The 14,605-nt window shown below is 36.0% G+C and overlaps 2 protein-coding genes across 5 annotated transcripts in view; one reads left to right on the forward strand and one right to left on the reverse strand.

Annotated features, from left to right (window-relative positions):
* The window catches only part of PPP2R3A (protein phosphatase 2 regulatory subunit B''alpha), a 121,203-nt gene extending 117,573 nt beyond the window's left edge, over positions 1-3,630 (forward strand). For all 4 annotated transcript variants that reach the window (XM_087824948.1, XM_016224345.2, XM_016224346.2 and 1 more), the window contains one exon: positions 1,075-3,630. In XM_087824948.1, coding sequence (XP_087681074.1) covers positions 1,075-1,201 — 127 coding nt within the window. In that variant the 3' untranslated portion in view covers positions 1,202-3,630. The remainder of the gene's footprint in view (positions 1-1,074) is intronic.
* Positions 3,631-4,527: 897 nt separating this feature from the next.
* The window catches only part of MSL2 (MSL complex subunit 2), a 28,035-nt gene continuing 17,957 nt past the window's right edge, over positions 4,528-14,605 (reverse strand). Inside the window, exon 2 of the mRNA XM_016224349.2 lies at positions 4,528-8,383. Coding sequence (XP_016079835.1) covers positions 6,789-8,383 — 1,595 coding nt within the window. The 3' untranslated portion in view covers positions 4,528-6,788. The remainder of the gene's footprint in view (positions 8,384-14,605) is intronic.

Raw genomic sequence — 14,605 nt, forward strand, 5'->3', positions numbered from 1 at the left:
CAGCTGCCACTGGCTGGGTACACCTGCTTCAGCATATTTTCCCTCACTAGTCAGCCTTGGTACCTTCTTGATAAAAGGACAAAAAGTCCAGAAATTTCTGCACAGACGTTGTGAAAAGCCCATGCAAAAGGTAACAAGGCTAAGCCAGTTATGTCAAGTACTGTAACAGACATTGCTCATCGATCATGTATCTTTTTCCTGGGTCTGGGTATATATATATAGCCTGAGCATATTTATCAATTTAATACTTCAAGCAGCCATCACACTCATGAGACAAAATACTTGTCATTTCTGCCTAAAGCCACCCTCAGGGGTAGCCTGGAGGATATGGAACTGGGAGGATATCCGTATCCTCTAAAGGGGAGCGAGCAGAGGAATATATGGTAGAGTTCTGCAAAGAATGGCTTTCGTCTCCTCCATGTACATACCTGCACATATAAGTGTACTTCTTGCAAGCCATGGAAGCTATAAGCAATGTGGGTTGAGAAAGTTCCCTACTCTGCAATGGAAGCCACTTCAATGAAAGTATTCATGTAAAGCTCATACTTTATGGACCTCAGACCCTCCCTAACCAGCCAGAACAAGCTTATTCCTACCAAGGCTCCTAGGAAAGCCTTTTTTTAAAAAAACAAACAAAAACTTAATCCTCACAAGAGGATATGCTTCTATTGATTTTTTGAGAGAAACATCGATGTGAGAAACATCCATCAGTTGTATCCAGTACATACCCCAACTGGGGATCAAACCCACAACTTAAGTATGTGCCCTGTGAATCAAACCCACCACCTTTTTTAGTGCACGGGATGCTGCTCCAACCGAGCCACACGGCCAGGGCAGGAAACCTTGATACAGCACATTCTCAACAAATTCTAAAGGTGTACTTGGGTTTTAAGGAACAGGAAGAACGTGTTTTCTGTTCCAGGACATTGTCTTCACCAGGGTAGCTGTTGTTTACAGCTGTCATTTAACAGAGAGTACTTTTGCAAGTTGGTCCTCAGTCTCTATTTTGCCATATTGACTTCTACCCACTTTCCTTAAAAAAAATCAGTGACTCACTTTTACTGTTTCTTTCAGTTCTTTTGAAGATTATGAAACAGAGGAACCTGCCTCTCCCTCTGAAATTGGAAACAAAGGCAATAAAACAGTAACCTCAAGCCTTTCAGAGAAATGTGGAAAGCTTCAGTCAGTGGATGAAGAATAGCTGCCACTGTCTACATGAAAAGATGTGTATTTTAAATGTTTTTTCTTGTGAAGAGATGCTCTAGTTTGCATACTGCTTTTTAAAGGCTTTGATTTCTGCAAGTGTGTATCTGCACTAGGAACTTGAAAACATTTTTAAGCAATAGGTCTGGATATACATACTCAATTTGGGAGACTCCTCCAGTTTGCCTCAAACCTCGTACAGATTTTCCTCAGAAGCAAATACAATGATAATACATCACCTTCCAAAGTCTGTGAACCAGCACTCTTCACCCCTGAATGTACCAAGGATATCTTGGGGACAGTGTCAAGCACAGTTCTCTGCACAAAAGCAGTTGTTGTCTCTGTTGTCCAGCATCCGTGAGGCCCCTCAGGGCTCCTATGGAGCCCAGAAAAAACCTTCACTTGCAGAAAACTTGAGTCAAAAAATTCTGGAACTTGAAAAAGCATTAAGGGCCTCCAGAACTGAATTAGCCCTGGTAATAAAAGCACTGCCAAACATCTCAGAGACTTCTTTTAATTGTGTGTACTGGAGTTCAAAGATCTTGAACTTGCTTGGTTTAATGTATTATTTCACAATGACCTGCCAAACTGCTAGTCACTTTACATCCTCAGGTATTGTAACCACTGGGCCTTCCAACCTTGCTGGCAAGCTCTGAATAATCCCCTCCCCATCTTAACTGTGGGTCTTATATAAAACCTAAAGAAAAACAAGTGAAAGTACAGAATTTGACTCATACTTGAAAAAAAAGGTTCCTCTTAACTCATCTACTATTTGTAGAAAATTATTGATTAGTCTCTAAATTAGCTGATACCCCACCTACACTTCCTATCAGGCCTTCTTGAACACTTAAATGATATAGGAAAATTCTTACCAGATATATTCCTTTCATCACTTAATATCAGACTAACCCAATAGTAAAGGTCTCAATCTAAACATTATTCTTTACTTCATGTTGAAACTATTCCAAATATCCCACCCCCTCAATATTTATCACTGAAATAGAAAACAATAATGCCACCCATAAAAGAAAGCTATTTCATGTACTATAGTGGTAGATGTATTCGTTACGGAAATCTACATTTTTCAGCAAGTCATGATGCAGCCAAATCCTGCAGTTACTTTGAAGATAAAATTGAAAATAAACTGTAAAAAGGATGGAAATTTCTGACAGTATAAGCAAAAGAAACCCCCAAGAAACTTTTTAATATTCATCTCTGTCAAAGTCATCTTTTCCCCTGGATTTTTTGTCTTAACCAAAAGCCCTGAATGTCAGAATAGCTTTCCTTCCCACCCTGACTTGGTTCCCATGCTGGTGTTAAGGCCAAATAATGAAATAAACATTTGAGCTGTGGTAGGCAAAAAGTGGAGAAAAGGAGAATTAGGAAATGCATTATCAACTGGTGTAATAGTGATCCTTGTCAATATCCTCCCGGTTTCCTGTTATTTTATCTCCATGATCAGAACTTATCTTCCATTTAACTGTTAGAGAAAATGGTAACTATTAAAACAGTATCTAATAGCTCACAAAGAACTAAAAGCTTAAAAGTGACTAAACTTGGGGAAAACACTACATGCAATAACCTAAACACACTGGTAATTAGGATTAAAAATATTCATGTGATACATGAAATTTACTATCTATCCCATCCAACCTTTACCAGGAAAGGAAAGCAGTTACTTTTGTTTAGAAGCCAGATATGGTTTAAAGGTTTTATTATCCACAATGACCTAAACTATTTCTAAGACTCAGCAAAAAGTAAAAATAAAATCCAATTTTCCAATATACATTTGATTTTTTTAACTTGGCTTTACATTTTTACCTTGTTACTGAGGTCCTCTTCCTTTCACTTTGGTCAATATTTGGTTTCAAAAAGCCTGTAATTATTATAAAAGCAAGCTACCATCATCATTCCATTCAAGATAAGGCTGTTTTATGTTACCCCAAAGTATCACACTTTCAGACATAAGAATGTGTTTCCTAGAGTTGAATGCAAAAAAATGTGAATTCTGAGGAACTAAGATAGTATATATTTGACTTTCTGGTAAAGATCATGCTGGATATAATCATTACTGCCCAACTGGAAATTTCAAGTTGTTACAATATCCCAGGCTCCTTGATAAAAGTTTAAATTGAAGCTTATTGTGATCTTAATGCTAGTCAATGAAAAAAATGAATTTCATTCACAGCGTAACATTAATTGCCAAGGTAATCAAACTAATAAAATTCTGTGTATTTTCCCTGCATCTTATCTATGTCATTGTGTACTGTTCAAAGTGTTTATAAAACTCTAGACTGATTAAATGAGATGTCATTTGCTCAACTTTTGGAAATATTAAGGTGTGTTTGGGTGGAAAAGCCTGCATGATTAACTTTTGTTTTTATTTTTCCCTTTTTCTAAAACTAAATAAAGACAAGTTGTCAAATATGAATCCTTTTCACTAAGATAATCACTACACACTTGTGCTTTTAGTCACACTTGAATTCATTTTTATGTCTTGAGTAACACTATACACAAACCTGAGTTTCAAAGCAAGTAACTCTTTGAGCCCCCGAGAAAACTATAAAGATCTGTAAGGATAACACCTCAAAATGAGAAATTATTTCCTCTGGGGGATGTGAAGGAGGACCAGGGTTTGGGAATGAGAGGTTCACAGGGATCAAAGGAAACTTTAGTCTTATATATAATACATTCTTTTAAAAGAATATGTAATTGATTATTTGGTTACCTAAAAATATTTTTTTAAAGGAGGGAGAAAAGTTAAAATGCCATCCATGTATTAGATTCCAATACTATACTTTGAACTTAGTATTTTTTTAAAGCATTTTATATTTTTACCTATGATATGGGAAAGGAAATTTTTTCATGTTGTATAACTTTTGCTTTTCCTCCACAATGTCACCACAGAGTTGTTTTAAGCAAACTAAGAACACAGTAAAATAAAAGGAATTATTTACCCTTACACCTTAGCATGAAAATGTACACTTAATGAAACTAACAAAAAAGATAAACTGTCAGCTCTAAAATTTCTATAACCTAAAGGTGAAAGGTCATTTGGTCACTTATGTTAATAACAAAGACTCAAAAGAACAAGTGAAGATGTGTCATATTAAATGCTGTTACTGTTTTGGTGGTTTCAAATCCTGATAAAGTAAATCGTTACTTCAATAATAATTTCTTAATCATCCCTGGTTAGCAGTAATTCGTGGTATAAACAGAAACAATGTAAAAATCAAGGCACTGTAATTAATTACTCTTCCCCAAATGTATATAATATAGGCCACTCAGAGCATGCTATCCCAAACTCCTCAGTATTCTACAACATAGAATTAGAAAACTAACATTTATTGATAGATTTAAGGTGTAATACAGGTTTCCAAAATGTGGCAGTGTGAATACCAGCATAAAAAAGAGAAACTTGTGCTAAAAACAACCTGAATTCATCATTGGCAATATTACATAACAATCAAGGCCCTCACATACTAATGATTTCCACTTTTTCTATATTGCCAACCTCCCATGCATCAAAAAACACAAAACTAAGATTATCAAACTTGGGAAGCAATAAAGTACTCTATGACTTTTAAGATCATATTAGGAAAGTTTGGGAGAGTTGCAAAATATATCCTAATCATCCATGTGTACAATCTCATTTCTAGTCATTTTTGCAGTGATCATTAATGAATAAAGAACAGATTTACAAGTTTATATATAGCAGGGCATCTGGGTTCAACACAAAACTGTTACAAACTTTAGGCAAATACATGTTTCATGAGACACTGCTAACACTTAAGAGGAATTAAATAAAATTCCAAAACTTGGAAAGCAAATAAAGACAAGACAACTAAGAAGCATTTTCCACCATTTACTCTTGTTATCAAAAATAGTTCTTCTTGCAAAACAAAACAAAATAGTACATACTGGACACATACATCACATTTTTCTTCCTATGGCTTTAGCCCACCCCCACCCCACCAAGAGACAAAAAAAAAAAAAAAAAGCCCAACAAGAAAAACAATTCTACCTGACCACATTCACAGAAAATGACACCAGGATACACTACAAAACAGAAGGAGGTGTCATCTGCTCTGTGTCCAAGGTTTCTTCTCCATGTCTTGTACTAGGTGAGTAACCATCATTGAACATGCTGTGTGCCAAATCAAAACATAACTTCAGCATATGTCAGATCTCACGAGAGACGGTGAACGTAGAAATTGGAAGTTTTCCAGCAGTATTTTTCTTTAAATAAGCACTGTCAAAGCAGCAGCTCCTTTTAAATCATAAGGTCATTTCTTTACAACCTAGTCAGTCCTTGTTTTATTTGGGCTGTGCTCTTTCAAGCAACTGACCAGATTTCCCTTCAACAGAATGTTTGTGACTCACTTGACTTCCCCATAAAAATTAAAGGGAAGAAGTCCATCTAAACTGAAACATAGTTTGTGCTTTACATGCAAAAGAGTATTCTAAAGAAAATCCTCCGAGTTTCAAACCTACCTAAATGCACAGGCTTCATTAAAAAAGCATTTTTATTAGGCCTCTATAAAGAAGCCTTCATAACAAATAGCACCCTAAAAAAAAAAAAAAAAAAAGGCATATTTAAAATAAAGTCTGTGGCAAACTATTAGAGGAAACAAAAAATCAAAGTGGCCAATAGCAGTAAGTATAATGCATAAATCTGGATACATTTGGGGGCATTATTTCAAAATTATTTTAAATCCCAATTTCTAAATAAAACTTTTATATATTTTTTAATTGTCACATGCTATAGTCTAAACTCAATCAGCTCAGAATAAAACTGCTCTTCTCCACTTCATTTATCTAATTAGAACATTGCGCACAGTGAAGAAAGGATCAAGAATTTTTTCCCTAGAAATAAGTCAGACTTAACTAAAAAAGGGGGCTCAACTCAGAAGAGTTTTGTAGCATAAATAACTAAACATATGCAGTCTGACAGAATTTCAGTTTGTTCACTTTTAAAAGACATATTTCTTCAACATTCTAATGAGGGGCAAATTTTCTTTCATAATACTGCTGATTTAAGAACTGCTACATACACCAGTAGCCAATTTTCATGATCAGAAATGGTATTATGTCAGCACAAAGATTGAGCTGGACACATCAGCTTTTCAACAGGAGAAACATCAATGGCATCTGAAGGTAGCAAGCACTGAGTCTCCTGAACAAACTAATGACTATTTCACACAAACTTAGCACAATCTTTATGGACTGACTAGATACCACTTCCTTACATTTAATCATAAACTTTGATTACGCACAAAGCATGACCATAAACAATGAGGTTAATGTTATTTTCCTTGCCAAAGTTCATTTTGTATAAATCAGTTGCATCAGCATTTGTTCTCAAACTATGAGGTTCTGTAAGAACTAAGGACATATAGTTGTAGGGTTACTCCTCCATTATCTGCAAACTATTTCCCCGACACTAACACATATAACTTAGCAATGAAAACACTTGATACAAGTGATCTATATGCAGGAGCTCCGGCAAGTTAAACCAACAAAACCATAGCTGCCTTAAACTGTAGCTATTTCCCTACCAGAGGTAGGTTTGAAGACCCACTGATTTAACAGTCGAATCTCATGTCTATAGCTTCTTCCAAACTTTTATCATCATGGGTACTGGCAGCTAAAAACGTCGTTACTGGGGACCCTGTGACATTAATTACACTGGTGCTGGTACTAGCATTGCGCACAGCAATGCTAGTCACATTAATGCCCAAAGTGAGCCTGGTCTGCTCCAAGGCCTTTTCTGGCACAGCAAATGCCTCCAGCTTCTTCTCCCCATTGGCCATATAGGAGTTTTGGCAGCCACGACATATACAATCTAAGCAGGCTTTGCGGTTAGAGTAGCAAGGGCAACGTTGGCCGCGGCATGTAAGAACACTTGGATTTTGAGTAGCACGCCCACATTTACACCCTTTCTTTTCCTGGGGTTTTTTATACACAGTCTTGGTAGGACTTCCTGGCATAAAATGATGACTAGGAATCTTTTCCTTTACTGTTTTGTCTTTTTTAAGAATACCTGGCTTGGTTTTAGAGTGAGATTTCTTGGATCCATGGTCATGACTCTTTTTCATGCTTTTAGTAGATAAAAGTACAGTTTTGCTGATTTTGGGTGTTGTGCCTCCATTGGGAACAGTTGCTATAGGCTGAAGAGAAATTTTGCTCTCCCGTTTCACTGTCACAGGAGCAGATGCCCCCAATGTTGGGCCTCGGATTATGGTAGAAATTGGAAGTGGCTGAACTTTCTCACTGTCGCTTTCTGATCTGGATCGTTTTCTATTCAACTTTGCTACCTTCGGAGTTGCTGCTGTACATGATAACCCATGAAGTGCAGGACTGGTGGACATAAAAACATTATGGCTAAGAGACTGGGAAGAAAGCTGCAGAAAAGGTCCATTGGATACATTGGATACTTCCAAGTTGGGCTGCAAATTAGGGCAACAAACCTCTGTATTTGAAACAGTTTCTAGGCTGCGGAGTACTTCCTCAACACTCAGTAAGAGAGAGTCACCAGGTTTTATATCTTCACTGAAACTGCAGATATCAATGCCTGTGGAGCACAAGTCAGTGGCTACCGTGTCACAGACAGGTGGCAAGCTGTCAGACAAATCTTCAGTTTTTATGTCAACAGTGTTACATACATCAATCGTATTTGAATGTTCAGGTGAAGGAATATTTATACCAAATCTATCTATTGAAAGCCCATTATAAATAGGCAAACCATTGATAACAGAACTGCCAATAGCAATGCTGAGGGTGCTTTCAGATAATGGAGATAAACTAGCTTGAGGATCAGTTGTGGGTTCTGAGGTTGAAGGTAAAGGGGAATGTGTCAAAGGCAAAGTAAAGGATGAATCTGAGGGTTTTTCTGTCTCCTCACAAAGCAATGATCCATCATTAAGCAAAGCCAAAATATCAGAAGAACAGTCGACTGCTTCTATTATATCCCGTGCCAACGTAGTCTGTGTTATATATTCACATAGTTTTTTGTAGCAGTTCACTAGGATGCTTAACTGCTTGTTTTCCTCAAACTGCTCATAGTCTTTGCACCAACTACATGAAGGTTTCATCATCATTTTCTTGCCTTTACAAGTTTTGCAGACATAGTGTTGGCAGGTGGAGTTGGTGGGTGCAATAGGATCTTGTAGCAAATGTCCTAAGAGGGAAAAAAGAGGAAAGCACAGATTTTAGTAAAATAAATTTACAATTTTATATACTGAATATAAGATGAGATTTTAAGTAATCTATTAAAATTGGGATGGGTTAAACTCACCAGACCAGGTAACAAAAAATACAGGGTGGGGCAAGAGGAGGTTTACAGTTCTGAGACTTTATTCTTGTATTATTATTAATTAATTATTGTATAATTTTCCGAAGAAACAACTATAAGCTTACTTTTGCACAACCCTGTATATCTTACAGGAAATGAAAAGTAGCTCACTTCACTTTACTTTCATGCCATATTCCCTATTCATCTTAAACCAGAATCTTCCTCAATTCTGTGTTCTTCCCCAAACAGTATGTTCTGGTCCACTTTCTTATACTTTTCTGCTAAGGCTGCAGAGGTAAAGATCAGTCACCAAAAGCACAAACTAGGCTCAAAACCCTTGGGCCTCAACCTAATGTAACTGAGCAAAATCATGTTGTTGTTTTCTTTTTTTACTGATTTTAAAGAAAGGAAAGGAGAGATATTTATTGTTCTACTTATTTATGCAGTCATTGGTTAATTCTTGTACATACCCTGACCGGGGCTCAAATCCCCAACCATGGCGTATCATGACACTGCTCTAACCAACTACGCTCCCGGCCAGGGCCCATATTGTTTATTTTGTGTTAGACAATGGGAAAAAGATATGAGCAAAAGAGACCTCCTGCCCTCATTAAACATAGTTTGAGGGTATTAATTAGTACAAAGGCATCTTCCCAGAAAAAAAGATAATTTCAAATCATTTTATTATATAGATACTAATAATAAACTAAGGAAAGAGAAGATCAAAACCTAGTTATGATGAAAAAGATGATGTCTATTTATTAGAAGCAAAAAGGGAGTACTACTAAACTCAAATTTCCTACAGAAAACCAAAATACAAGGACAATTTAAAAAAATATTTTAAATGTATTAAAAGGAGGAAAAATACAAAATACTTGGCTCAAATTCTTCTTACAGAATACAAAATGACCATGGTCCTAGGTACACCAATATAAATATAAAAGTGAAAGTGATCCCCCTGACTTGGTATCAGTCCTGAATTATAAATGACCTATACCTACGAACCAGGAAGGGAAAAACAACTAGATCGGGCCATATTTCCACGCTTATTCCCCCACAAAGAAGTAACTGCTCCTTGGTTCCCAATTCAGAACAAATGGTTAGTAATTAACTCACAGCAGCACCTGTTTTCTCATACACAGTACATAATTTAAGACTCAGGTATAGAAGAGAGGTACTTCCATCTAAATCAGCAAGTCCTCTACCTTAGAAGCAACTAGAAACCTGAAAATTTTTGACAAAAAGACACATTTTTCACAACCAATGGCATAAAACCATCTGAGAAGCATTTATGTTTGAAAAACTACTGGATTTCAAGTAAGGCTAGTAGGAATCTGGTGTTCAGGTCTAGAGCTGCCCAGGTCACCCCTAACACCCAGCTCCATTAGTGTTACCCTATAAGGGCTAGAAGCAGCTGTGATGGAAAGGGGGTCATTCCACTTAAGGCTGGTGATGAACAGGCCCAGGGAAATTATCATTGGAAGTGACTTCTCAGAGGCTGGCCAGTGGGGAGGGCAAACAGTTCAGCTCTTACTAGCCTGAGGTTGCACAAGCCCAGGTTACACAAAGGCCTCAAATAAGATGGCAATTCTCCCCAAACTGATCTATAAATTCAATGTAATCCTTTTAAGAAAGAAGCCCAGGTGGTTTTTTAAAAAAAGAAACTGACAGATTCTAAAATTCACATGGAAACAGAGAGGACCTAGGATAGCCAAAACAATTTTGAAAAAGAAGAAAAAGTTGGAGGACTTACACTACCAAATTTCGAAATTTTTCATAAAACCACAATCATCAAGACAGTGTGGTAATGACAAAAGGATAGGCATATAAATCAATGGACCAGAATACAGTCCATAAAGAAAGTCTCACATTATGGTCAACTGATCTGTGTGACAAGACTGCCCAGGTAACTCAATAGAGAAAAGAGTATTTTCAACATAATGTGTAGGATAATTCGAAATCCAATTGCAAAAACAAAAAACCCTGAGTCCTTAACTTACAACATACACATATATTAACTCAAAATGGACCACAGACATCTAAATGTAAAAGCTAAACTCCTAGAAGAAAACTCAGAAAAAAATCATGACTCTGGGTTGAGCAAAGCGTTAGATGTGGCATCAAGTGCACAATCCACAAAAGGGAAAATAACTATAAATGGATTTCCAGAAAATGTAAATGTGCTTCAAAAAATACCATTAAGAAAATGAAAAGGTAATCTACAGACTGGGGAAAAAATATTTGCAAATCATATATCTGATAAAGGACATATATTTTTTAAACTTTCTACAAATCAATTTTGAGACAAACACAATTTTTAAAGTAAGCAAAAGACTTGAATAAACATTTCACCAAAGAATATATGCAAATGTCTAATAAGCACATAAAATGTGCTTAATATCATTAGTTATTAAGTAAAAACCAATGGCATACTGCTACACATCTATTAGAGTACACAAATTCAAAATGACAAACAATAGCAAGATCTGGCAAAGATGTGGAGAAACTGGAACCCTTCTATATTATCAGTGTAAATGTAAAAGGATAAATCATATTGGGAAACAGCTGGTAGTTTTTTAAAAAGTTAAACATACATTTATCATACAAACCAGCAATTCTACTTCTAAGAACCTACTTAAAGAGAAATGAAAATATATTTCCATTCAAAGAGATGTATGTGAATATGCATAGAAGCATTATTCATAATAGACAAAAACTGGAGACAGTCCAAATGTCCATCAACCAGTGAGTAAACAAAATGTAGTATATTCATATAATAGAATACTGTTTAGCAATTAAAAGAACAAACTATTGGTACATGCCAAAACATGATGAACTTCAAAAACATTATGCTAAGTGAAAGAAGCCAGATGCCAAATACATTACTATATTATCCCATTTATATAAAATGTCTAGAAATGACAGAAAAGCAGAAATACTGGTTGCCTAAGGCTGGGAGTGTGAGCAGAGATTAACTGTAAATGAACACCATGGTACTTTTTGAGGGTGATGAAAATGTTTTAGCATCATATCATGGTGTTGGCTGTGCAGGAACACAAGGACCCAGTAGTTAGTAAGTCCAACCTTCTACCCAATGCAGGAATCCCTTAGAGTACCCTTCACTCAATCTAAGGAAGGGCTTAGGGATATGTATGTATGCACTTAAAAAAATGTTATCTGCCCTGGCTGGTGTGGCTGAGTTGGTTGAACAGCATCGTCCTGCTTCGATTCCCAGTCAGGACACATGCCCAGGTTGCATACAGGAGGTAGACAATCAATGTTTCTCTTTCACATCGATGATTCTCTCTCACCCTTCCTTTCTCTCTAAAATATCAATAAAAATATAGTATCTTTAGAAACTGGGAAGGAAAGACTGAGCAAAGTGAAGTGAACAGGGATAGGATTCAACTATAGCATTTTAAAGAAAATCCTTCAAAATCGAAAGCAAAAGGAAAACAAGTAACTGTAATTTTACATCAAATTGATGGTACAACCATTCAGAGATTAACTACTTTAAATAACTTAATAATAGAATACTGACTCTAATCCTTGCATCCTCTTTTTTGTTTTCAGTAATCATGTTGTTGGTGGCAGTGCTGATAGTTACAAGTGTTGGCGTCTGTTTGGGATAGAGTAAATGTTGATGTCCTTGAGAATCTTTTTTTTTTTTTAAAGTGGGAGAAAGTCGTAAGATAGAAAAAGTTAATAAGTGATTACCAGAGGGAAAGCGGGGTGTGGGGAGGTAGAAGAGGGTAAAGGGGATAAATGGTGACAAAAGGAGATGACTAGGTGGTGAACACACAGTACAATATATAGATGATGTATTATAGAACTGTACACTTGAAACCTATACTTAACCAATGTCACTCCAATTAATTCAATAAAAAAAGAAAAAGTTAAATGCAGAAAATCCTGAATTTCAATTGATCAGTATGAACTGAAGTTTCACCTTCATATTTCCTAGCACTATACACTGAAAAGGCTTGGAAGCAAGGGACCAACCCCAGTAGCAATGAACTCAGATAATGATACTGAAAAGCAATCTCCTGTTCAATTGGACATATGGCTGATTCCAGATCTGTGACATAAACTAGACAATATGGGTTTTGATTACCTTGTTATGCCAGAATGCAAGGAAACTATCAAAGATCAGGACAGTGTTAAGGGTCTCGGGAAGAAACCTGCAGAGGTTTCCACGGGCCAGAGGAGAAAAATCTGAGCATTCATAAATGCAATGGAATTAAAATACCTAAAATGCTCAAATGTCTGAGTTCATTAAACAAAAGAATAAAGAAAATCAGGGCTTTAAAATTCAACCATTAAAAAGGCATTTTATAAATTACACTTTTCTCAATAAACATGACTTTTAACCATAAAGCTTTCCTTTTATTAAACAGATTTAACATAGATCATTCAAATCACCACTTTACCCTATTAATACACCAAAGCTAACACTTGGATTGGCTACCATGCACCTCATCCCTACCCCTGATGAGAATCACTGCCAACATCAAGATGTACATACATAGCTTAAGTTTGAGAGCGAGACAAACAGCACCAAAATAACTGTAACTAGGTCTCAAATCACCTGGCCCCTTTCTCCATACAAGGGATAGGCACTCTTCCTTAGCGTAAGCAAACAACAAGGACATCGTTAAGTCTCTGGGCAAACGCTTCTAAATACATAACTGATCCCAATTTTGAACAACGCAACTGATAATGTTTACTCCAAAATACCATTAGTAAAGGTGAACATACTATAAATTTTATGTTGACATGCAGACTACCAAGTAAATTACGTCTTAATTACTTCTGAAGCAAGACCTTTTGATTTGCCATTTCAACAGTAATGGTGTTTAACCCCACTAATATTTCGACCAGATTCAGAAAAAAAAAAAATCATCATTAGGACATGACATGTTTTGGGATGGAACAAAAAGAATACCTTCTCAAACATGCTGAACGAAGATCTTCACATTTAATTGGACTCTTCTCTCCCACTATCATTCATTATTAGTGTTTCTGCTATTTCATACTTATTACCTTTGTAAATTTTTCTCATAAATATGAAATTAAGTTTAGGGGGTACAGAAAGGGAGCACAAGAAAAAATAAAATCAATGGCTAAAATACTTAACAAAATTTATTAATGACTAAAAAATAATCTTGTGGACACCGGACCTAGCACTAGTAATGATCATAAAATAAAATCTGCAATGGCAAAAGCTACCATAGGTTAAAATGAAATATGGACAAAGTAGACATGAACAATAACAAAAAAACTGAAGAATCAAACCGTCATTTTAAAGTTTACATGGAGAAGAAATAATTCCAATGACAATAATTTCAGTAAAATAAAAATTTATAAAAATGGAAAATGGTTTAAGGAATTTAAGTATCTCAAGAACTCCTCCTTCTGGTAATGCTTCTATGACAGCAACAAGGATTGCCTAATCAAAAACCTCAAATCAGGCCCTGGTAGCTCAGTTGGTTTGACCATCAATCCGATGGGCCAAGGTTGCGAGTTCAATCCCAAGTCAGGGCACATAACAAGAATCAACCAATGAATGCATAAGTAAGTGGAACAACAAATCAATCTTTCTCTCTTTCTTTTTTCCCCCTCCCTCCCTCTCTAAAATAATTTTTTAAAACAAAAACCTCAAATCATGCAAGTAATTTTACATAAACCTTATTTGTTGTTGCTGAGATGACACTTGAGTATCAGGAAAAATTAACCGAGACTCACATGAACATCATCCTGAAATGCCACTATCAGAAAGTAAAAAATACACAAAGACAGGTCATGGTTAATGATTAAAAGCATCATAACCTTTCTCCAAGAAGCATTCTTGGAAACTGAAATGTTAAACAGTCAAGAAATCCACAAGAGGACTCAAATCTTTAATACTTAGATATATGGAACATATGAAAAAACATCTAGAAAGAAAAAAAAAAAATCTCTGTAATAACACCTCAAGCAGTTTTATCAAAACAGTGAAAGAGAAAAATAAAAACAGTATAGACCCCCAACAACTGTAAAATATGTGGCATCCTACAAAAAACAGGAAGCAGTTTTCTGCTTTTGCTGATAATGCAAGCAACATGAAAC

The sequence above is a fragment of the Miniopterus natalensis genome, chromosome 15 (genome assembly GCF_054644295.1).
Source record: "Miniopterus natalensis isolate mMinNat1 chromosome 15, mMinNat1.hap1, whole genome shotgun sequence".
Taxonomy (NCBI): Eukaryota; Metazoa; Chordata; class Mammalia; order Chiroptera; family Miniopteridae; genus Miniopterus; species Miniopterus natalensis.